At 42.8% G+C, this 24,921-nt stretch overlaps 2 protein-coding genes across 2 annotated transcripts; both read right to left on the bottom strand.

The window, feature by feature from the left end:
• Window positions 1-1,222: 1,222 nt before the first annotated feature.
• Window positions 1,223-3,544, bottom strand: LOC124653340. Its single transcript, XM_047192408.1, has 3 exons — window positions 3,027-3,544; window positions 2,007-2,927; window positions 1,223-1,867 (listed from the first exon to the last, which is right to left on the bottom strand). Exons 1-3 carry the CDS (start codon window positions 3,060-3,062, stop codon window positions 1,334-1,336), a joined length of 1,491 nt encoding a protein of 496 aa, XP_047048364.1. The 5' UTR covers window positions 3,063-3,544; the 3' UTR covers window positions 1,223-1,333.
• A 10,418-nt stretch (window positions 3,545-13,962) lies between these two features.
• Window positions 13,963-23,288, bottom strand: LOC124654107 (DNA-directed RNA polymerase 1B, mitochondrial-like). The gene is made up of 19 exons (XM_047193139.1): window positions 22,461-23,288; window positions 21,890-22,129; window positions 21,663-21,796; window positions 21,502-21,565; window positions 21,345-21,403; window positions 20,893-21,010; window positions 20,557-20,670; window positions 20,334-20,465; window positions 19,818-20,234; window positions 18,398-18,448; window positions 18,207-18,277; window positions 17,810-17,894; window positions 16,939-17,091; window positions 16,775-16,849; window positions 15,496-15,585; window positions 15,315-15,362; window positions 14,947-15,061; window positions 14,756-14,859; window positions 13,963-14,652 (listed from the first exon to the last, which is right to left on the bottom strand). Exons 1-19 carry the CDS (start codon window positions 23,286-23,288, stop codon window positions 14,542-14,544), a joined length of 3,009 nt encoding a protein of 1,002 aa, XP_047049095.1. The 3' UTR covers window positions 13,963-14,541.
• Window positions 23,289-24,921: the final 1,633 nt, after the last annotated feature.

The following is a 24,921-nucleotide window of genomic DNA, read 5'->3' as shown; positions in this document are numbered from 1 at the left end:
AAAGTGAAATAATCAAATGATAATTAAAAATAGTCATCAATCGTGTGCCCGCACAGGAAGGCCATTTTAAAAATGTCATTGTTAATAATATTCTTATAACATAAAAACTAGAGTATGCATCCACAGTCTTCAAAGGATGTTGGCCCTATTAGTTTGAAAATGCACATCTCAAACCCAATTGTGAAAAAGTGGTTTACCGCAGATCCTACCTAGGTTTGACCTCCCGTATGGCACGTTGATGCCACATAGCAATATTTAAGTCCCAGGAAATTTCTTTCTCCCTCCGAAAATAGCATTGCCCACCACTAGTTCTCCTGAACCCTGCTTGGGAAAAAGGCTTTGATGATATAATGATGATGAGAATAACCAGAGATCATAAGAATAAATCTTTTATTTACTCTATGTATTGTTGATTGCACACTCAAAAATCTATTGAGAAAAGGAGGCAATAGGGCATCACATTCGGGGTTCAGGCAAGCAAATAGTGGTTATCTGGGTAGCAGCTTGGAGCAATACCATGAAGGCACTGGGCACAACAACCACCTCAGACAACATAGGAACCATGTAAATGAAAACCCATACAACTCAAGTACTCCCCGCAGCTCGTTTTTAAAAATCTGAACACCAGATATACATAAAAAAGATATAGTACCCTCTATTAGACATGATTTTGAGAAATTTGGGAAGCTGACGTAAATTAAAATCAAATGTACAGGGATATAATCAAGTTCAGCAATACTAAAGTGCAGAATGATTAGACACATGATCAGATATTTAGTAAGAGTAACATCCAAAATCATTTACATACGAAGATAACATATGGCAGATATGATACAGGACATGGGCTAGAGTTGGTAGGTTCCCCTCTTCACCAAAATCGGGATTTCTGGTGCTTGGAATATCTGGAAGCTAAGAAGATCTTCGAAAAGTTATCCTTATAAATTGCTCAAGTTCATACATTACAGCCAACGTAACCAAGTGGCCCATGCAGGTAATAAATCATTTCAGTTAATATAGCCCAAGCAGAAAACAGAAGTGCTTTCGGCTGTTTTACAACTTGTAAAAGGTGCCATAGATCAATATCTCCGAAACCATGTTACCCTAAGGGGGAAGAATATCATAATATTCGAAAATTTTACTAACAACTACTTTCTCCCCAAGGCATCATCAGTACAAGCTTCAATTGAAGGATTAAGAAGAGTACAAATGCAGTCATTACTGATTATGGAGAACAGAAACAGCTTCAAACTAGGATAAATAAGAGTACAAATACATGTTTGATTTACACGAGACTCCAGATCATAGTGATGCCATGCATCTTATTCTTCCATTACTAAGACCTGAAGTGAATCACAGCAGGTGAAGAAATCCGCAACTCCTTAGTAATCTTCTCCCTCAACATATCCTTCTCCTCACTGGTCTGCGGATATCTAGAAGGACAAACCTGGATACTGGGTTCCAAGTCCCCGCAGTGCTCGCACACCTCCCTGTCGTGCAGAGATATCTCCTCCATGTTCACCGCAACTTCCATGACATGTCTAACGTACCGCACAAAATTTTCATCGGGTTGGAAACCGTAGATGGTGAGCTTAACCAGATTCTTGTGCTTGAAATCAGCAGCAGATGGTTTCCACTCCACGTTTGCTTTCTCACAGTAACCATTTTTCATCCGAAGGTCCTTGTTAGTTACCATTTTGCATAAATGATCCCACACCGTGATGTGTAGCTCCTTTAGGGAGGGTGCAGCTTCAAGAATGAACATGGTCCAGGCAATATCACATCCTTCAGGAAGATTATCCAGATTTACAATCTGTAGCTCTCCAAGGAGAGGCGCAAGCAGTTTGGGGCATTCTGGTAGAACCCAAATCTGGCACAGAAGAAGCAAGTTAATAATTGTGTGCAAAACTGCAAATAAATTACACCCTCAAGAGCTAGAAAGACTCAACTAAGTTAGTATTTTACAAGCATCACAGGGTAGGAATGAGACAGATGGTTAGAGTGATTACCTTTTCACTTTTAAAATCCAGATGCAGGTCTTTTATCCAGGGTACTTTAGCAAGGAGTTCACTTAACTGGAGATTCTTAGTCGAAGTAATACCAATGTTTACAAGGCTTAGCTTTGAAAGCTGTGGGACAGAACCAAAAGTGAGGGGATCTTGATAAGACCAACAAGTATAGTTCAAGCGTTGGAGGTTTGGTAGACAGTTGAGATGAACGGTCCCAAATTTTCCAAGGTCAATGTGGAGCTCAACAAGTTGAGCATGTTCTAATTGCAGCATGGAACAGACCCCTGCGTCACAGTAGGAGAGACGCAAAGATTCCAACCGCTTGCAGGTGCTAAGGATGTTGGGGATGTCCAGTTCAGCAAACCTCATATTGCGCAGCCACAGGCGCGTGAGCCCAGCAAACACAATTGGCCAATCGTGAAACCAACTATTGAACTTCTTGGCATGACAGAGGAGATCGGCATGAGTGCAGCTTAAACAACCCGTCTCTGTGAGAAGCACAAACTCAGCATCGTCCACCTTCTGGGTTGCCATTGCGCAGGCAACAGCTTTGCCGATGGAAAAACAATCATCATGCCTCAAATAGAATTTCACCCGCAGCTTGCGGATGGGGATCTCCACATTCCTCGCACTCAGGATCTTCTCTGTGACAGCAGCCACAACATTGTTGAACCGAGCAAGACAAGGAATGGTGCCGATTTGGGCCTTGTGGTGATGGCAAAGGGAACCCATATTTATGTCAAACCGCGAGAGCATGGTGCAGAGCTGCAGCATTCGCTTAGAGAGGATGCAGGTTCTTAATGCTTCTAGCGTGTCGACCCTCTCCAGGATGTTGAGTAGAATGTCATCGGGCAGCTTGCTAAGCCTATCTCTTCCGGCTTCGCCAGAAGCTGCTTCACCTTCACGGCAAGCAGTGGCTTTCTGCATCACATTTATAAATTACAGAAGAAAAAAAAAAGACGACTCTCATACAACGCACATGACAACATGAACAAAAGAGGAAGCAGGAAACACGCTTACATTGCGGCTGTCGCTAGTTCCCTTCTTGTTCTCCATCTCCAAGTCTCCAATTAATCAGAAACCACCTTATTGGATAGATTGATGAACTCAAATTCTCCTCCTAGTGCTACTCCACTACATGTTTGGAGACCGGCGCAATAGGACTCAAATCCTGATTATACTACTTCTCCAAATACGAACTTTCCTAACAAAAACAGCACCTTTCTCTTTCAATTGCACAAGGTGTTTGTCGCCGGCCACAAATCAAAGAACTAGAGACGACCCTATTAAGCCGGATCTCCACCGCGCAGCCTTTATTTATAGAGGAGTCCTGATTACAGCGTCTAGGGCATGGACTGAATAAATAGAGATGGCTTTCGAGTCCGCTTGTGGGATCTGAAACAAAACCGAAGTCGATCTCCTTCTAGCACGATTACACAAGGAAATCGATTGCTCCCATGAGCTTACTCTGCCCAAAACACAAAAAGACATACCCCTCGCCGGCCACAAGGGCGCGAGGGAGAGTGGTTGTCGCCGGCGGCGTGGGTGGCGCCTGCCGCGGCGGCGGGGAGGGGGTGGTTGTCAGGATCCAGCGCTCCAAAGATCACAGTAACCGTCTGATGCTCGATCTACGTCTCGCATTAGTATTACCTTAATTACTGTTTAGTTCAATTAATTAAGTACTTAAGTGCTGTAAGGACTTTTTTTTTTTTTGACAATCAATACCACATATATTCATAATAATAAATAGTACATGGTAGAGATACACGAGCTGTTTCCAGCGATTACAATATAAAGTCTAAAAGATACTAGCAAATCTTCGAGATCTTCAAACTCTTTCTTCTTCCAAGCCATAATCTTGTACTTTTCTGGAGTCAGCCAAAGATAGATAACAAACCATAGACCTGTAAATACCAACGAAGGTTCTCCCATAATTTTAATTTGAGCCGCAATGCCAAGGCTGCGTGCACGCGCGCAACCATTAAAGTAGTCAATCAACATCGGCAAGAGTACCAACACCAGTATGTCAGGGAATAAAAACCGATATGCCTTGTCGATGTTGATGGAGAGCCGAGAGTACGAATCATCATCGTTGAGGACGTAGCAACCGGGACAAAAACTGCGAGGATAATCCTCCTCGCGGCAACCATGAGAAAAGATCCAAGATCGATCCGCGAAGCAAGATCCGAACATCCATACCTAGATAATTGTAATCTTTCAACACCACCATTGACGTCGGGAAGGAGATCTCGTCGTCGAACGAAAGGCCGAAGATCACTTATTGCAGACGATGCCATCTCCATTGCGGGGAAACCAACAAGAAAACGGCGACCAAAATCCTAACATAGACTACTGAAAAGACTACTTTTATTGAAAACTCCACGCATAGATCGGGTTCCCCACACCTCCCGACGCCGGCGAAGCCGGCCGGAGGAGGGGGAACCGATCTATGGAGGAGGCTGAAGTGGAGACGGCTAGGGCTTTTTGGCGGCAGCCGTAGGAACTTACGTCTGTGGATTATAACTTCTTAAGTGCTGTAAGGACTTTGCTTGGGCCTGTCTCGCGGCTATAAGAGACAGGAGGGGTGGTGGGGAGGTTCCCAAGCTGAAGAAATACAATTTATTTTACCCTGTTGTCTATTTTCGTAAAGCCCACGGCGATGTCTGAGCCTCGCTAGCTCGTCTTCCTCCTCTTCTCGTCGCCGTTCCACGTCTCGGCCATCGCTGGCCCTGACAAAGTGGTACCAGAGCCAGCCATCCTCCGACCAACCGCACCAGCGGCGGCGCCCTCCCTCCTAACCCCTGCCTCCGCCAGATCTATCCAGAGATCCGGTCGTTACCCTCCCAAACCCCCATAGAAACCCCAATTCAACCACCCCGCCGCCACCATGTCGCACCGCTCGCGTTCTCACTCCAGAAGCAGCAGGGAGGGGGTGCTTCTCCACTCGGCATCCTCGACCGACGCAGAAATCCGCGAGCTGCGTGCCCAGCAGCGCGCCGACCGTGACGCGCGCTCCGTCGGGAGGCGCCTCCAACAACACCAGGTCGAAACAGCGTCGACGCTCAGTTCGATGCAAGATCGGATGGAGGTAATGGCGGTGCTCCAAGGTCAGATGGCGACTATGATGCAACGGATGCAAGGCAGCCTAGATCGTCTCGCGCCTGATGAAGGTATTCCCGCCACCCCCTCTCCCAACTCCGGCAGTGGCCGTGCTCTTTCCACCCCACCGCTACGCACAAACACTCACCTTTCACCTATTCCGGAGGGTTCTACACCAATTCCCACTCCTCATAGCCAAAATCCACCTCCTTTTCCACCCACCCTTGGCCAATTTGCACCGGAGCAACTACCGCACCCACCGAACCCATCAAGTGTTCGACGAAATGACACCATCGTTCCGTACACAGCACCTAGTCCATCAAAGGCAGCGCCTTCCTCTTCCTACACTCACATCACCCAGCACACAAACCCCACAACCCAACCACAGTACTACCAGCCTCATTCACCTCACCCACAACACGCTGAACCAACACCAAACACAATCCCACAAGAACAGCCATACCCCCGCACTTACCAACCCCACCACCACACTTCTTCTCAAGAAATCATCAACATAACTAGACAACCACAACCAAGACAACCCATTTCCACTCCCAATACCACGGCAACAGAGCCTTCCCAGTCGAAACAATCCAATGATCAGCCGGCTTTCAATGCCTACTCCAATAGCACCAACTACCCTCTCGATCCACAAATTCGCATGCCACACGTCGAGTTGCCTAATTTCCACAGTGACGGTGTTAGAGCATGGATTTTGGAGGTAGAAGACATTTTCAAGTTGGTAGGCATTACAGGGGAAAGCAGACTCAGATGGGGGATAGCACACATACGAGGGCAAGCCAAAATTTGGCTGAACAGTTCAGGAATTGACTTGCAAACAACAACTTGGGCTGAATTGTGCCAGGCTCTGATCGAGCGATTCCCGGATGATGTGACTGCAGATCCAATGCAACAGCTGCAACAACTGAAGCAAAAAACCACAGTTGATAGCTACATCATTGAGTACGAATCGTGGATGCAAATTATGAAAAGAGGCAGGAACTATTTACCTGATGATTTCTTTGTGGAGCGGTTCCTGAGTGGCTTGAACGATACTATTAGGCACTTGGTTCATTGTCAGAGTCCCACCAATCTGTTGAAAGCCTACTATTTTGCGAGGCAATATGAGAAAAGCCACAATAGCAACAATCTCGCAGTTAGAAGGGCTATACCAGCAGCTCCTCCAGGAAATCCTAGACAGCCAGTTCAAAGGAATGCACCGAACCGCAATGCTCAACAAAGAGATAACCCTGTTCGCAACATACGAGGCCCTCGTCAATGCTGGCATTGCCCAGAACAGTATGTTCCTGGACACCGGTGTCAAAATATGCTCCGAGCTATCCACTTGCTAGTGCTCCAAGGCCATTCCGACGAGGACATTGATGAAGCACATCTCAACCAGCTCCTCCTGGAAGCAGCACCACCTGAAAACCAAGTGCCAGAACATCCTGAGCCACCTCAAAAAATTCATGAGCAAGACGAACAGCCAGCTGCAACAATCAATAGCATGCACATCTCTGCAGCCGCTTATAATGGATCTCTCAGTGACTCTACTATATCCTTACTTATTCACCTGTCCGGAGCCCCAGCAGTGGCATTAGCTGATACGGGTAGCACCCACACATTTCTGGACAAACAGTTTGCCATGGATCATGATATTGAGATGACACCTTCAGCTAAGAGGACAGTCACAGTAGCAGGAGGAGGAGAGCTCACCTCCCAAGCCATTGCTTATAATTTCCCATTTTTCATTCAGGGGAAACCTTTTGTAGCTGACTTCAGAATCTTAGAGCTCAATGGGTCAGATGTAATACTTGGGGTCAATTGGTTCAAGCTGCACAATCCAGTGACCTTTGACTTCATAGAGAGAACTCTCACAATTGGTTCCGGGGGCCCTATTCATACATTCCTTGACCATCTAGTCCCAAAGGAAGACATGATGGTGTCTGCAATGGAATGCAAACAGTTGTTGAATGATGAGGCCACAGCATATGTGCTATACAGCATGGAAGATGTGAGGAAAACATTGACAGAATTGGAAAGTACAACAAGCTCGGCCGAATTTCAAGATGTATTACAAATGTTTGCTGATGTCTTTGCTGAACCAGACGAATTACCTCCTCACAGAACAGCTGATCACACAATTCCCCTCCTTCCAGGGTCTAAACCTCCAAACATTAGGCCTTACCGAATGTCTCATACTCAAAAGAACACAATTGAAACTACCATAGCTCAGATGCTCAAGAGTGGCGAAATACAGCAGAGCAACAGTCCATTTTCTTCACCAGTGATCTTAGTCAGGAAAAAAGACAAAAGCTGGCGCCTGTGTGTAGATTTCAGAGGGCTAAATGACATTACAGTCAAAAACAGGTTCCCTATACCCGTTATAGAGGACTTGCTTGATGAGCTAAATGGAGCAACTATCTTCTCTAAGCTGGATCTGCGATCAGGATATCATCAGATAAGGATGGATGAGAAGGATGTACATAAGACAGCCTTCTCCACACATTTGGGGCACTATGAGTACTTGGTGATGCCTTTCGGGCTCAGTAATGCTCCAGCTACCTTCCAGCAGTTAATGAACAAGATTTTCGCCAAACACCTGCGCAAGTTCGTGCTTGTTTTCTTCGACGATATACTCATCTACAGCGCCACTGCAGAACAACATAAGCAACACTTGGCGACTGTCCTGCAACTGCTCCGACTGAACAAACTTAAGGCGAAATTGCAAAAGTGCACATTCGGCCAACCAAAGGTTGAATACCTAGGACACATCATCTCAGGGAAAGGAGTCGCAACTGATCCTGAAAAGATAAAAGATATAGTTGAGTGGAAAACACCCAAGACATTAAAAAAGTTGAGAGGCTTCCTAGGGCTGACAGGGTATTACCGCCGGTTTATTCAGGGATATGCTACTATATGTCAGCCTTTATACCAAGCACTCAAGAAAGATAACTTTCATTGGGGTCACCAACAACAAGAAGCCTTTGACACACTTAAGCAGATAATGTCAACTCCTCCAATGCTCAAGTTGCCAGATTTTACCAAACCTTTTGTTCTCGAGACAGATGCCTGCAAGTCCGGACTGGGAGCAGTATTAATGCAAGAGGGCAGACCAATAGCATTCTTCAGTCAGTGCCTTGGACCTAAAACAGACGCAATGTCAGTCTATGAAAAAGAAGCTTTAGCCATTCTACATGCTTTAAAAAAATGGCGCCACTACTTTTTGGGCAACACTGTGATCATCAAGACAGATCAACAAGCTCTTAAGTATGTGGGCAACCAACGCTTGCTAGAAGGGGTTCAATACAAACTCATGCTGAAATTGCTTGAGTTCGATTACAAGATTGAGTACAAAAAAGGCAAGGAAAACACAGTAGCCGATGCCCTCTCGAGACAATTCCAAGTCGAGGATGAGGAAACACACAACACCCATCTTACATCCAGTTGCAGTCAGATTGCAGTTGCAGTCCCTAAATGGCTCCATGAAGTACAGGACTCCTACGAGGGTGATGAACATTGTACCAAACTTGTCCAGGAGCTGACTTTGGATGCAGACTGCCACAAGAATTACACTGTCCAATCTGGGGTGCTGAGATTCAAGGGAAAAATTTATATTGGCAAGGCAACAAATCTAAGGGAGAAAATTTTTGACACTTTTCATTCATCCTTTTTTGGGGGACACTCAGGCATCAAAGTGACATTGCACAAAATACAGCAAGTATTTCACTGGCCCCAACTCAAACAGTTTGTCACTGAAAAGGTAGCAATATGCCCCATATGTCAAATCTCCAAGACAGAGAAGCTGCCCTATCCTGGCCTGCTTCAGCCACTGCCAATTCCAACACAGAAGTGGACTGATATTAGCATGGATTTCATCTCAGGTCTCCCCAAATCAAGAGGTAAAGATGTTATTCTGGTGGTGGTTGACAGATTGACCAAATATGCTCACTTCATTCCCCTATCACACCCTTACTCTTCTCAAAAGGTGGCTGATGCATTCATGGCACAGATCATCAAATTGCATGGACCTCCAGCTACTATAGTCAGTGATAGAGACCCTGTGTTTACCAGCCAGTTTTGGAAAGATATCTTTTCTCACTTCAAAACCAAGCTGCATTATAGCACAGCCTACCACCCTGAATCAGATGGGCAAACAGAACGAGTAAACCAATGCCTGGAACAGTACCTACGATGTATGGGTTTCCAACAACCTACCAAGTGGTGTGATTGGTTACCAGCTGCCGAATGGTGGTACAATTGTTCTTATCATACAGCAATTCAAATGACACCATTTCAGGCACTGTACGAATACCCACCTCCTCTATTACAGCACATTCCTGTTCCATTTGGACAACTCCAAGCTTCTGTGGAGGATACCTTGGAAAAGGACAACATGATTACACTACTTCAACAGAATCTCGCAAAGGCCCAAGCCAGAATGAAGAAGCATGCTGATCACAAGAGAACAGAGAGGCAGTTTGAACTCGGGGACTTTGTCTATCTCAAAATGAAGTCATACAGGGAAACGGCATTGGGCATGCAAAACCCTCCTAAGCTTTCCCCAAAGTGGTATGGTCCATTCAAGGTGATCAAGAAGGTTGGACAGGTTTCCTACCAGCTGCAACTACCAGAGAACTGCAAATTACATGATACATTTCATGTGAGCCACTTAAAGAAACACAAGGGGCCTCGAGCTGTTCCAAACCCAACACTACCATTGGTCACTGAAGATGGTAAGTTGAAGTATGCTCCTGTGGCAATTCTCCAGCGGCGCATCGTGCCTCGATCAGTGGGCGAATATGATGTCGCCATTCCACAATGGTTGATACACTGGGAATCCATGACCACAGAGGAAGCCACTTGGGAAGACGCGGAACTCATTCAGCGAGCGTTTCCTGATTTTCAGCCTTGAAGTCTGAACTCAAGAGGGGGGTGTTGTCAGGATCCAGCGCTCCAAAGATCACAGTAACCGTCTGATGCTCGATCTACGTCTCGCATTAGTATTACCTTAATTACTGTTTAGTTCAATTAATTAAGTACTTAAGTGCTGTAAGGACTTTGCTTGGGCCTGTCTCGCGGCTATAAGAGACAGGAGGGGTGGTGGGGAGGTTCCCAAGCTGAAGAAATACAATTTATTTTACCCTGTTGTCTATTTTCGTAAAGCCCACGGCGATGTCTGAGCCTCGCTAGCTCGTCTTCCTCCTCTTCTCGTCGCCGTTCCACGTCTCGGCCATCGCTGGCCCTGACAGTGGTTGGCACTAAGTTAGGTTTTTTAAAGATTTAGTTAGGGTCATGTTAAGCTTTTTTGTGACTTGGCCTGACTTATTTCTAGTGATTTTGAGAATTTTTCTTACGCGGTAATATGAATTTTTTTTTTTAGATGATATGGATTGTTGTTTTTTTTTTTTAGATCAATTGGCTGCCATTTCATTACACACGAACATCAAAGTCAAGAGAGTTTACAATAAAATCTGGGGGAAGACCAACCCAGCTGCTAAAACACTTATTAACACAGCCAACCTTAGCTAACTTATGCGCAGTTTCGTTTCCAGAACGCCGCACGTGTTTGACCGATGAATCAGCAAACCCTCGAAGAAGAACCTTGATATCCTCAACCAAAGGGCCATGACCCGATCTGTCCATTTCCCGACTTAACAGCTTCGTCACTGCACCAAGACAATCTGTTTCTAGGATAAGCTTCTGCACTCCCATATCCTTGGCCAGGGTAACAGCTCGCTGGCATGCCAACAGCTCAGCCCGTTCAGGATCAGACACCCACGGAAGATATAGACTTTCTCCAGCGAGAAAAGCCCCCTGATGGTCCCTTAACACTACTCCTCCTCCGCCGGCGCCCTGAGCCTGTGAGAAAGCTCCGTCAGCATTTGCCTTCGTCCACCCCTCCTCAGGCGGCCTCCAGCCTATGTTTGAGATGATATGGATTGTTGTTGATGCGTATGTTTGCTGCCTTTCTTTAGATGGCGAGAATCGTAAATCTTCATCATGTAGACAGGTACCCTATTAAATAGCAATGTTGAGATTATGTATCCGGAGGAGAAAGTCCTGGTGTTTATCAATAGTCCTAAATCTGAAAGAGTGGGGATCGATTTGAATTGGATGGTGGGGATCGATTTGAATTGGATGGACCCAATAATGAAGTTGAATTATTTTTTTAAGCATAAGGTCTAAGCCCAACTTTAAATTAATAAAGCCACGAATGAAATTGAATTTGAGGGAAGGTATTATGTTGGCTCGGGACCTTGCTTCGACTTGAAGGCCATGTACAATGGGATGGCATGGCGTAAGCTTTTCCTTAGGATCGCCACATTGAATTTTGCTTAGTTGGAGGAGACAGAATGAAGAAAGAGAAAATTGTCTTCCCTTATCTAAGAGATTATCCCATAGAAAATAACAAAAAAAAAATAAAAAATCACCACATTTCATGCTAGAGTTTAAAACCACCACTTTACGTTAGAAGTTTGAAAACTCACCACTCTAGAGGCAAGACGTAACAGACCGCTAGTGTTGTCTTCGATGCTGCCAAAAACAGCTGCTTTCGGGCCAACGAAGGCGAAAAGGTCGCTGGGTCGAGGACTCGGGCGCCTGAGAACCCCTTCCAACTGTCACCGACACAGGTGCTAACTACATGTTTAGAGAATCGCCCGAGACGTAAAAATTCGCCCTTACCATCCGAATGCGTGCCAAATTGGGTGAGATTGCTTTGGTTTTTTTTGGTGTAATCGTTTGTATTTTTTGTTGAAATTGTTGATGATTTTTACTACAAATCAATATGCAGCAAAAAAATGTTGTTGTAACCACTTATTTAACATTATCTTTCAAAAATATTGCGGCACTTTTGTTGTAATAGTATGATTTTTTTGCGCATGGGTGAAGATTTTTGTTGTAATACTTTGTATTCTAGATGTAAATCAACACAGTAGCATTTTTACTATAAATATAGGAAATGTCAGGCCGAAGTGATAAACCATTCGTTTTAACTAAATAAAGAAGACAAAATCGTGGGTTGTTTTCTCAAACTGGAGGGGCCAAAATGCAAAACTAAGTTGCGGCTTGTTCTGGTCGTCGGATCACGATCAGACGATGCATGCTACAACTGATTTTTGGACGCTGATTCGGAGACCGATGGTTTGTCGCCCTTGTTCTATTGGTTCATATATTCTTTGTGGTTTAATGTGTGGCGTGATTTGTGGGAATCAACTGATCCAGCAGTTGAAGATGCACGCACCTTCGGATGAAATGAGAATCAATGGTCAGGAAAGGACCTCACGGGACGATCCGGCGTGACCGCGTGACACCAGAAGAGTAGAGTTTACGATACATGTAAAGTACAAGCATGTGCATAGCATGTCCTACTCCACAGATCCTTCGCACTAGCTCAACGACTTTAACCTTCATCTAGAAGATCAACTTTAACCTTCTTAATAGACTCGCTATGTACTATATTGTAATTCATTATATGACTGGAGGTGGCGTTTTGGCTCATAGGAGCAAATGCTCCCATTATACAAAATAATTAAAAATTAATTTTAAAAATGTCAAAAAAAATTGACATATTTTTTTTGGTGTGCATCGTGACATTCTATGTTCGTGCACAAGTTTTCGTGGAAAAACAACATTTTATGTGGTGTGTACAAAAAAGACAAAAAAATACGCTGTACGTAGTCGTGTTACAGCATCAAAATTTGTCTTTTTTACAGGAGCCACATAAATTGTTTTCTTTTTTAAAAAATTTGTGTACCAAATTAATTTTTAATTATTTTGTATAATGGGAGCATTTGCTCCTATGAGCCAAAACGCCACCTCCTTGACGGGAAATGCACTTTGGCTATATGTACATGTAAAAATTTAGTTTAAATTTTTTTGACACTTCAAAATGTGGATTCACACAATGGGAGCAAATGCTCCTATGAGCCAAAGTGCATTTCCCGTCAATTTAAGGCTTCTTCTCTACAAAACATATACCTCGTGATCTCTTCTTCGTAGCCCTTTGCCACTTGTAGACTGACTTATCAAAGGTTATCAAATATATGTATTTTATTTTTGAAATCTAAGAAGAACAAAAGGAAAATAGTTCAGGATTTTCAGAAGATGAGGCATCGGGAATAAGCTAGTAACAAAGATTCCCGGCAAGGTCTTGTTCTATGTCCCACCGTAGGGACACTGCCTCTTCGTCCAACATGCCCTCCTCCTCACTGTCATTATGCGTGGCATCCTATAAGTTCATTGGCAGGCACAATATCCGGCAACTACACAAAGAAAGGGGGAATGGGAATTTAGCGGTGGGGATACCCTAGGGGACGCATAACTGTTTGTTCATATTCGGGATCTTCTTATTTTGAAAATCCGGCAATTAAACATGGTTGATTAGAAAATCATCTTTTCACAACGACACCAGCTGGCAGATCAACTAGAGGTTTATTCTTAGAATATTAGTTCTGCAGCGCGCCAAATTCAAACTCGTAGACAATGCCTAGTAGAGAGCCCTAAACAAGGTTGTTCTGAGCTATATGTCCTCACTTCTAGGTACATGTCCAACTCGTCTTAAAAATAATAAGTTTATGTCCAAATAATTCACTTTGATGCCTTCATTGATCAGGGCGTCAGATGACAGCTTGTTGCTATGCTCGTGGGTTTCAGGTTTATATGGTGACTTAAAAAGTGCTGATAGAGGCTAGAAAAAGACATCAATACTCACAGATAAAATTGGGGTGAAAATTGAAAGCAGCTCGAAAAGGCAACAGAAAGATGGCAAAAACATAAAATCTCCATAAAATTAAGAGAAAACCCACTATATCACTTTATTGTATAGATAGTATCGTGAAACTACAATGGTAGCTATGAATTAATTTTCCACAGTATAGTGTTGCACTCATCAGATTCCCAACTATAAATTAAGAGAAACAAGAAAAGAATGACAGGTTAGTGAAGAGGCCAAAAAACTACATATAATTACATTTACAGGAATCTGAAGACTGCGAAGATGGTTAGTGAGCGTGCAAAGAGTGAGCCTTGAGAAGGGAGAAACAAGGCACTGGTGAAAACTACACTATATCATAAACCCAGAAAAACTCCGCAGCGAGTGCTTCTTCATCATGGTTTCCACTTATTTTGACTGTCACTTTCTTCAATCTCCCCCTGGGCCAGCGCTGTTTACTGCCAGTTCCTTGGCAATAGTGACGCACCTTGCTTACCATGTAATTCTGCAGCAGAGCAAGAGCATCTTCTATGTACCTCTGTAAATCCACTCTTGTGGGATCATCTTCATGCAAGTTGTCCACAAGTTGGTGCGTCAACCAGCAAAATAATTAGCTTGATTATCTGAGCCAGTCATGTACTTTGAGAGAACTCAAGATTTGTGCAAGGCCACAGCTGGGCAGCAGAGAGAAAAATAGGACAATATGCCACCGTAACCGTGCTAGTTGAAGAAATAGGTTGACTCAAGGACATCCTTCATATTAAAATCTCCTCTGTCTGGCAATGGTGGAAATTTTAATGTAGGGAAAGATTTCTCAAAACTCTCCAAGAGCTGCATCAAATATACTGTGTTAACAAACTGAATGCACAGTATAGGAAAAGAACAATAAACTAAATGCACTCCATCTAAATAACCGAGATGGCAAAATACATACATTTTCCAAAATAGGTGCATCATAAAGTTCCACAAACTTTTCCCGAAGTATCATGTTCATTGTATCAACATCACAAGCGTGGGTCCAATATGAATCATGAACTCCTGCATTCATACATAAAAGCTAATAGTAAAATAAAAGGACCCAGACAAGTATCTCACAGATACTCCGACAGATAGTAAAATACAAACCTGCAAAATATAGGCCTTGTTTTTTGCAAGCAACAGCAGTCATCATCATATGAGAGCCATCAAGGGAGTGTACGAAGTTTGGAGGGAAAGCTGTCCTTTGTCGCTTAACCATAACCTGGTTGAAGGATACACGGTTAAGCACAGAGCCCTCACAAGAACTATGAGATTCCAACAATATGGATAATGGTACATTATAACAGTGTCAGTGTTATGATGAGGAAAATAAAATGTTCAGCGAATCCAATAATGTGATGCACAAGTTACACAAACAATATGTGATTAACCACTTCTGCACAACAACCATTCAGCAGCGAACTCCCTATTCTCGGTAAGATGTGTTTGAACATATCAATGTAAAGAGGTCATACCTTATCTGTTTCTCGTTGAAGGGTCAGGACTTGTAACGATGTCTTGATCTGCAGGAAAAACATCAAGAATGTCACTTTGCTATTAATAGTTAGCCAGCAGATGAAAAATGTTTTTCCCTGGAAGGGACGCGTCAGCGATAATCAAGTGAAGGTGAAGAAACAATTATACTGAAACACATACAAGATGCCTTCCTAGTTTGCGATATGGCTGAACAACTGGAAGTCCAAGAGGGGTCATCCATCTCACAGGTTCATTTTCACAAGCAATTACCTGTCATACAAAGCAGATGGACCATTGTTCAATATCCATGGTTATAAAGGCCGATCCATTTAGAAACAGAAATTCAAAAGGACAAGGTAGAACAGCTTGACTATCAAGATGTTAACTGAAATATGGCTGTAGCAGTTTGCCTCAACAAACAGTTCGTTTGATCTTTAGATATATATAAATCTTAAGTTTAGGTCATTATCATTATTCCAATAGTCATGACAGTATTAAAGGTTTTATTCTATTTTGCTTATCATTTTCTTAGGTTTTCTCTCTCCGGCTCCATCGTGCATAGCGCTGCCTTTTCTAAGCACTTATTTATTTCTGTTAATGAGTGTGATAGACTGGTAGTTACTACCTCCATCCCAAAGCTTCAGGCTTATATTATTTTTAGAAAGTCAAACTATGCTAAGTTTGACTAAGTTTTTACCAAAAATCATTAACATGCAAAATACAAAATCAATATCATTAGATATATAATAAAACATATTTTCGTATGGTATCTACAAAATATTATATTTGTTGATAGATCGTTCTAAAAGTTTGGTCAAACTTTTCTTGGTTAACTTTTCAAAAAAATATAAGCCTTAAGCTTTGGGATGGAGGTAGTAGTTAATATCATATTTTATTTAGATATAAAAACAGTGCAGTATGATCCTACTGAAATTAATTAAGACTTCCCTAACTCAAAAATAACACAGCACAGAATAGAACAATACTGCAACTACAAACTGGCCCTTTATAACCAAGGATATGCAAGTCTTTCGTAATAACTATTACCTCCGTTTCAAAACAAGCCTTTTTAGAAAGCTAAGTAATAACTATAGACAGAAAAAGGGAATATTCTATCTGTTTGGGGCACTCACAGGATGTCAATGGAAACAAATTTTACGATAATGTACTCACCCGATGTTTTCTTTTCGGCAGGTCAAAAAAAGATTGAAAAGGAAGAAATATGTCTCAATTAAAATTAACTATTTAATTTTAAAAAACCACCCACAAGCCAGCAGATCACAATTTGCAGTTTCATTCAATAATGAATCCGTGATTACCAAACAAAAATGGCAGTGCTAATACTACATATGAAGCAGCCAAAAAATAATACGTAAGTGGATTTTCTGATGCACAATGTAATTGCAACATCAAACGTCGCATTATATTCAGAACACAGACGTGATACTACAGATGATACCTTGGCACAGTCTCCAAGCCAGTTCATGATACTACGAGCAGCTTCGAACATCTCACCAAGCGCTGTCAGTGTAACCTATCCAGAATAAAAAATGAAACAAAAAAGGTGTTTTAGTTCTAGGTGTATATGTTAGATGACGAAACAAAAGCTTCAATGAATTCCACCTTAGCAGCATAGCATGATGCACCAAAAAGTTCAGAGTCATCAGCAATGACCCCCCTCTCCTTTAATCTTCTTTTTATTTGTTCACGTGCACCAACGTAAGTGACACCATAGACAGATGTCATCACTGTTTGTTTTACCAATTTCCTATCCACCTGCATTTGATAATAATCACGTGAACTTCACATAATTTCCAAGTATTCTTTGTGGGCCTAGGAGGCCATCAACTAAAAGTAATTGCAGAAATCAAATTGTCCGATGAAATAGGGAACACAGACTTTTTCAGTGCGTTAGATTAACACTAATCCTACAAGAACCCTACTGGTCAGCATGCTTTTATATCAACTGAATATATAAGGGCTCCGGGCTCCCTAAAGTAATGTCTCAGATAAACTTCATTTAGCATAATACCTGAGCTGGTTTCGGCTACTCCGAGGAGTTTCAACATAATATTACAAATTTACTATTGACCATGTTGAGAAAAAGTAGGTGTTGCTCAAATATTTTAAAGAATGTGTTACTCATAAATTGGTTCCTCATTTAGCACGCAATTATCACAGAATAAAGCTGGACTGGCACATTTTCCAGAAAATATTAAAACTCTAGGTACAATTGCTGAACGTAGCGTAACATTAACTGTAGAATTTACCATGTCTCAGATGTTAATATATATATTCTTAAACATTCAATTCAAATACTCCCTCCGATTCATATTACTTGACGCTAATATAGATGTATCTAGACACATTTTAGTTGTAGATATATCTATTTTAGCATCAAATAATATGGATTGGAGGGAGTAGAAAGATTGAGTATTTTCATCATATCATTTTTATGAGGTAAAATGTGCAAGGACTAGCAATGAAGCAACACCTGATCAACTAGCAGACGAGCGCGTGCTGCATCAGAATCTGTAGCTGGATCTTTTTGTGCGTCTCTCCTCATAATTTCCACCACCCTGGATCACAAATATGGGAATATAAATCCAAATCAGAAGTATGGGAAGATATTATAACATTCACATGTCAAGATGGATAAATTGGACTTGACCCTTAAATCTAGAATTGAACAGTTTATTGACTTGTGGATAAGGCACATTGCCATATTAAAGATACTAAGCAGGATCAATTTCACAAGTAAGATGGGCATCCAGTTTAAGCTTGTTTGAATTTATAACCAAATCTGTTGTATATCAAAATTATTTCAGGATCGCATTATAAGTGTGAGCATATATAGTACTTCAAATCCAGTAAGACAGAATGGCCTCTACCTGGTAGCTATTCCAGAGTAAACATCTGCAGGTTTCTCCCCAGAAACTAAGTTGACAGCAATGGCACCCAGCTGCATGAAATTGATAAAAGAAACAATTATGCATTTCACTAGCCAAAAATTAAATATTCTTCATGCAGACAAAATAATCTTTGATAAAGCAACAACATAATTAATAAAAAATGAACTGACCTTGTCCCTTCCAAGAGCTGCATAGTGCTGCAGGCCATTACAAGAACCATCCTGAAACAGAAAACATTATATCATGATTCTGCTCCAGCATAAGCACATAATCAAACACCTAGCCTTACTATACAAGGTTAAGTGGGGAATTGCATGGTTTTAGCAACAGTACCAAATATCCTCACTTCTCTTGCATAAATGTTAAATGTTTTAGTTACAAATTACAACATATAGCACACATTCACAAGGTAACATTTCAAAAAACTTCTGAAAAAAAAAACACATGTGAATGTGTGAATACTATGTGCAAGTTGAAAAAGGTGTGCAAAAATACGCATTTTGTGCGGCTTCAGAAGAAAATGGTAGAAATCATGTTCATGTCTCTATTTTTTTGTGCAGAATACGAATAAACATTTTATCATAAAATACAAGCAGAGTATATGCCACATGTACATCTATGCCTTTTCTGGAAAAAAAAATCAAATTTTATAGCACCAACATTTTTTCTAGAAGGGAGTATGTGGCATTGTGCTTGACATAATCCGTGTCCATGATGCTAATCATATCGGTAGGGTTCTTATATGCATGTGTCCCATCTATCAGGATTCAGGTCCCTCAATGGGTACATTTGGATGTAATCACTAAGAGTTTATGGCATTTCGCATGCCATGGTACATCATAATTGCTAACATTAACTTCAGTGGTACATGTTCATTTGGATCTCCCAGTACTTAAACGGTACATACAGTATAAAAAAGACTGTCAAACGCATCACCACTTGTCAGCGTGACATTGGATGCTTTTCGTCTTAAAAGAGTTGATTACCTTTACTGAATTGATTTTCTAGCGACTCAAAAATCAGTAACATTTACACAAGAGCAGCCAGGATATTTGGTGCCGTCGCTAACCCTGTAACCCATGTAATTGCCCACCTAACTTGTCTAGTAACGCTAGGTATTCGGTTGTGTGCTCGGATTGGAGAGGATAGTTAGGGTCGAAGAGACAGAATAGATAGAAAGCTGCTGTGCTAAGAGAGACAGCTAGAGCCTAGAAGATGACATGGAGAGAAATAGGTTAGTTTAGTTTAATCTTTGCTTGCTTTTATAGAATTAGCATCCCTCCTTAACAGAGACAAAGTCCTTACCAAATCAAATAGTTAAATCCTAACAGATTACAAATTCAATTAAACCAATCCCAAAACAAATAGTTCAAAATATTTATACAATATTCTTGGCATTAATTATACTTTTCTCGAAAGCAGTAAAGCATGCCCTTGTTTTATACTTTCAAGGCATGAGAAACAAATATGTTTATATTTTCTAGCCTACAAAAGCAACATGGATAAATTGACTAAACATGACAACTGTTGCTGGGAAAAAAACGAGATTATGAGAAGCAGAATAATATAACATGGACAAAATATCAGTACCTGGTGCACAGGAACATGTGAGATCATTGTTTCTGGAGAGGGGCTTCTTAAAGCTTCAGTAATATCCATGCAAACTGCCAGGCATTGGAATGGATCCTCTGCCCCAAGCCACCATCGCTTGCCTTCAAGAGGCCTATTAGCTGAGTCAAATATGTCCTCCAAGTGATTCTCAGTAAATGCAATCCGGCCATCATATGATAACTTATCAACACCTCCAGCATACAAATTTGCTAGGTGTATCTTCAGCCAGCGCAAGCCTGATTTACCAAGTGGACGACCTTCAGAAAACTCCAACACTCCACGACAAAGATCTGAACCCAAGTGATTTAGGTAAGGATGCATTGGATAAGCACGGCCTCTAAAATCAAGGTTGTGTGGGTAGTAAAACCCAGATTCTTCCTTCATTTTCCGGGCTACCTGTTACCGACAAGTATAAATTAAATGAACAGTAAACATTGAATAAATTATGTCCAGCTCAAATCGTTAACAATAGCAAGACCCCTTATAGTTGCTTACCGCGAGTTTTAGTTCAACATCACATCTCTGGGAATGCCTTTCACTATTCTCCTTTTTGGCTGACCTCACGCTCCATCTCCACTTCTTTAGCTCAGCTTCATCTTCAGTGTCAGGCTTCTCTGGTATGGAAACCTAGAGTACATAAACAAAAGTTGGCATGTAAACATTAACGTCTTAAAGTCTTCATAAGATGAAACCAAGAGAGGAAAAAATGGCAGCTCACATCAGCACGATCAACCAAGTCAGCAAGTCGGCCACCACTCGACCATATTCTGTCAACAATAGTAAGAACTTTTTTGTTGACCCTCCACTTGGTGCTCCCAAGAGTATTTAAGGCCTGGAACCAAAAAGGCCTCAAAAGATGATATCACTAGACCAAGATGCTAAGCAAGAATAACCAACATGTCAATGTGCAAGACCATATTAACAAGAGAAGCAGCTATGGTAAAGCATCAAGTGTGCTAAAAAACGATCCACCCTGCATGTGGTCTTGGAAGTATTCAATCATAACAATTAGTCTAATCTGCAAAGAAAATATAAACTTGAGGCAAAAGAGTACCTCAAAAATCGATTGCATCTGTTCCTTTGGAGCCCTTTTTACAGCCTCCCTTTGTTGTCTAGCTCCGTGGGTGCGCATAATGTAGGATGGCAAAAATAAATGTGCACCCTTGTCATACCTGCAGCAATTGATGTTAGTTACTTATATACCCTACCATTTATGGATGACGGTACTAACTTCCAGGCATGATGCTATGCAAATTAGGGATAACTTTGCTACTCGTGAGTGGTACAGAAGTAATAACCTAACAGAGAAGCATCCACTATTATGAAGCACACACAGAACAAATTGAGAAGGGGGTCATTCTGATAAGCGATTACACTCAGCAACAATACTACATAGCCTAACACACTAGAAGCATAGCCGCGCTACATAGCAACACAATTAATTTCAAATAAGTACAACACATATATTCAAAATAATTACGAGAAACATGGATAAGCAGTACCAACCCAGTCCAATTGATTGGCGGAATCAACATAGGCATGTAAGGTATGACCATATGCTTTGCCTGTACAGAAAATATTTCCATGAGGAAAATGCGACATAATGAAAAAAAATATTCTGATAAAGAAAATCGTTGCAAGTGTAACATAAGGGACGACTCACTGTTCTATCTAGGCCTTGTCGAACCAGTGGATCGCACTTGATGACACCATACCGTCGACTCTTCCTGTTCAAGTACCAAGGCATGAGGGAAAGCATATGTAAGAACAGAGCAGGATTGCTCCTGAGACGAGAAGGTATTAAGTAAGAGTTGACATGATTACTGTTGCTCTCTTGCCACGGTTCTCATTTCATGTGTGAAAGCAGGTCGGATTTCAGGTGTGCTATCTGCAGATTGACTGGCAGGTGGTTGTATATGAGCTGTTTCAATCAATATCTCAATCAAACGGCTACCAACCTACAGAACAGAAAAGGATAGTATCATTAGATAAAGAAGTAATACATCTATCAACCCATAATAAGAGAGAAAGAGAGAGAGAAAAAAGCATACTTTTGCATGAGCGTCTTGACCCCATGGCCTGGCGTTATCTTGCTTCTTCACTAAATGCCTCACTTGCCGTACCTTCTGCTTCTTCATCAGCTCGGTGACTTTCTTTCTTAGACGTTGTTGCTCTTTGGCAATGTCTGGATCCGCTGCTTGTGCATTTGCTTCTGCTTCTGGTTCTGCTGCTTTATCCGCTTGTTTGGTGCTCTTTTTCTTTGTCTTCTCTAGAAATTTGTGGATTCGAACCTGGTGAGGGACAAAAGTTTAGGCTTTTAAGTATCACATTAACTGTTGTCACCATAACTCAGTGCTATTCAGGCCCAGTTCTTTTGGCGGCTTCTCCGAGAAGCTGCCCTCCCCCGAGCTTCCTGGGGAAGCCGGTGACAAAATTTTGTGAGGCTTCCAAATTAGTTTAGCCTTACCTATTCTAGAAGCCTCGGAAATTTTAGAACCGGCTTCCCCAGGAAGCTGGGGGGAGGGCAGCTTCTCCGAGAAGCCGCCAAAAGAACTGGGCCTCAGTCAGCTAACAAGCATTTGGGATGTATTGGAAAACAAAGAAGAAACTTGAGACACATACCTCATGCTCGATTGCTTCCCCGATCTGGCACGCCGCCTGGATGACCCGTACGCTCCCGTCCCCGTTGCCAGTCATGAGCAGCCCCATGAGCTTGTGCATGGTGATGACTGCCATCATGTCCGCGGGTAGCAGGTTGAAGTAGGGCGCGTGTGATGCTCTCGCCCCTCGCTCGCCCACGAGCTCCTGCTCTGCGACGATCCTGTCCCTGAGCGGCTCGAACCAGCCGAGGAAGAGCGACTTGACGTAGGGCAGGTTGGGCGCGAGCTTGTGCTGGCACATGTCTGCGAGCAGCTCGCGGTACTCCCTGGCGGCCTGCTCCCAGGCCTCGGTCTCGATCCTGATCTGGCGCCGGCGCAGCGCCGAGTACCTGGAGCACGTCATGCCGTGCTGCGCCGCCGCCTCCGTCACGACCTTGCCCCGCCCGCGCCCGCGACGGGGCGCGGCGGCGACGGGGGGCGGGGTTGGGGTGGGGTCCGCGAGGGTGGTGTCCTCGAGCGCGTGGTGCAGCTCGTCGACCTCGGAGGAGGAGACGGCCTCGGCGGCCGCCGCGGCGGAGGAGGACGCGAATCGCGGGCCCCACGGGAGGCGCGGGGAAGGGAGGATCTTGGTGGCGGCGGCGGGGGCGGGGAGGAGGAGGCGGTGGAGAGGGGGAGGAGGGGGGAGGTGCGGAGTTGAGGCGGAGAGGAGGGCGGAGGCGAGGCGGCGGGAGGGTAGGCGGCGCCACATGAGGGCTAGGGATTTGGGGGGCGGGAGGAGGAGTGGAGGGGGAGGCGGCGGCGACGGCGGGGAGATGGGTAAGACGGCGGCCGGAGTAGCGGCGGGGAGCATCAACTGGAGGGCGGCGCGGGGGAGGGAGGGAGAGACATGGGGAATGCGGGATGTGGCGCCGCCGCCAAAACGAAGGAGAGAGGAGGGTTGGGCGAGGGGGTACCTCGACTGCGGTTGGGGCTTAAACCCTTGCAAGCTGGGATGCGTGGTTGATTTTGGGTTTAGGGATGGAGATCCTTTCCCCACGTCTCTCCCTTTCTTCCTGCACAAACTTACTACTCTACACTACTTTCATGCTATTGCACTTCAACTCCTGTTTTTAACGACTTTCCATTTACATCTGTCCAGAAATTCAAAAGCAACAACTCTACCACCCACATTATCATAAACTCTTACAGCATCTTCAGCAGATCGATGATCTATAATTTACATCGTATGATGAATTATACATCGCCTGCTTTTACACTTTTTTCAGATTTTCATTTACATCACCAAAGTTTATCCTCAAAACTCGGATGCAGATGATGTATTTTACATCACATGTGCTACAAAACTTCAAAATAAAAATTCAACCTTTGGCACATCTCAATCGAAATCCAAACTTTAACACATAGTTCAACATTGAAAACTTAACATAGATAGTTCATACTTATCTCACATCTTCACAACTGCAAATAATAATCCAAGTATATCCCAAATCAGTCCAAATTACTTCCATAATAGTATAAATCAGTCCAGATTACTACCAAATTAGTGCCAATATGAAACTAGTTCTACATGTACATGTCAATAATTGATCCAATTCGAGTTGTCTCCCAATCGATTCACTCAGTGGTGATTCAGTACTACGGCACATGTGTTTTTCTCCAACACTGCCACTGGGTTGCAATTGACTATATTGCTTCACACAAAGATCTAAAGTAAAGTGGAAATTTTCTTGAACAAAGTAAAAGTCATCCACAACTCTCATCGAGCAATCATGATTTTGTTTATTTTCATTAAACACAGTCGTGATTTTAATAGGCTTGGTTGTCTCATGGAGCATGGACTACCCCAATTTTAGGTTTAGTGTCGAGATCATTATACAGTAGGACAAGCTCACTAGTCGATATTTTAGTATTAGAGTTGGTGGCTAGAATTGGTTCTACCTAAATAAAAATGAGTTAGCTACAAACCTTGCCCCCTCGGTTGGTTTTTCAGGAAAAAAAATCCAATCAAAAAACTGAATCCAGTAATAAAGTATTAGAGTTTGTTGAAAGTAAAAAAATCGCCTCCAATAATTCCAGAATCAATCAAACAAATATCTGACTTCAAATGAAAATAATAATAGAGTTTATTGAAATAAATATTCGATTCAACAGTGTAAGGATCGGTCGATGAAATCAATGGATTCCAATAATATTTTTGGGCACCTTTTTTTACAGAATAAGGGATCCGCCAAACAGCTTATATGTCCACCATACTTGTTGCTTCCACGCCAGGTGACACACCCCAAGCTGGCCACATGAAAATCGGGGGCGGGGCTGAAAAAGCCAGAGTTTCTTGATTTTACAAAGACTCAAGCAGAGGCAGGGGCGGGGGGTGGTAGCGTCGGCGGGGTTGGCGATGTGGCGTATCCACAGGAATGCCCATTGATGATGGACTTGGGTTTAGGGAAATAGGTGGGCTAGTAGAGTGATACGTCTCAAACGTA

Source organism: Lolium rigidum, chromosome 5 (assembly GCF_022539505.1).
Source record: "Lolium rigidum isolate FL_2022 chromosome 5, APGP_CSIRO_Lrig_0.1, whole genome shotgun sequence".
Taxonomy (NCBI): Eukaryota; Viridiplantae; Streptophyta; class Magnoliopsida; order Poales; family Poaceae; genus Lolium; species Lolium rigidum.
The sequence above is the reverse complement of the archived record's forward strand: the minus strand, read 5'-3'. Positions and strand labels throughout refer to the sequence as shown.

What these genes read in the sequence shown, in the direction of transcription:
- LOC124653340 (XM_047192408.1), bottom strand. Translation starts at nt 3,062, where the DNA reads ATGGAGAACAAGAAGGGAACTAGCGACAGCCGCAAT. An exon ending in GAACTAGCGACAGCCGCAAT is followed by an intron (nt 2,928 to 3,026) that starts GTAAGCGTGTTT and finishes AATGTGATGCAG; the next exon opens with AAAGCCACTGCTTGCCGTGA. An exon ending in TGGATTTTAAAAGTGAAAAG is followed by an intron (nt 1,868 to 2,006) that starts GTAATCACTCTA and finishes CTTCTGTGCCAG; the next exon opens with ATTTGGGTTCTACCAGAATG.
- LOC124654107 (XM_047193139.1), bottom strand. Translation starts at nt 23,288, where the DNA reads ATGCTCCCCGCCGCTACTCCGGCCGCCGTCTTACCCATCTCCCCGCCG. An exon ending in ACTTGGTTGATCGTGCTGAT is followed by an intron (nt 20,466 to 20,556) that starts GTGAGCTGCCAT and finishes TATGTACTCTAG; the next exon opens with GTTTCCATACCAGAGAAGCC. An exon ending in ATGCACCTATTTTGGAAAAT is followed by an intron (nt 14,653 to 14,755) that starts GTATGTATTTTG and finishes TATTTGATGCAG; the next exon opens with CTCTTGGAGAGTTTTGAGAA.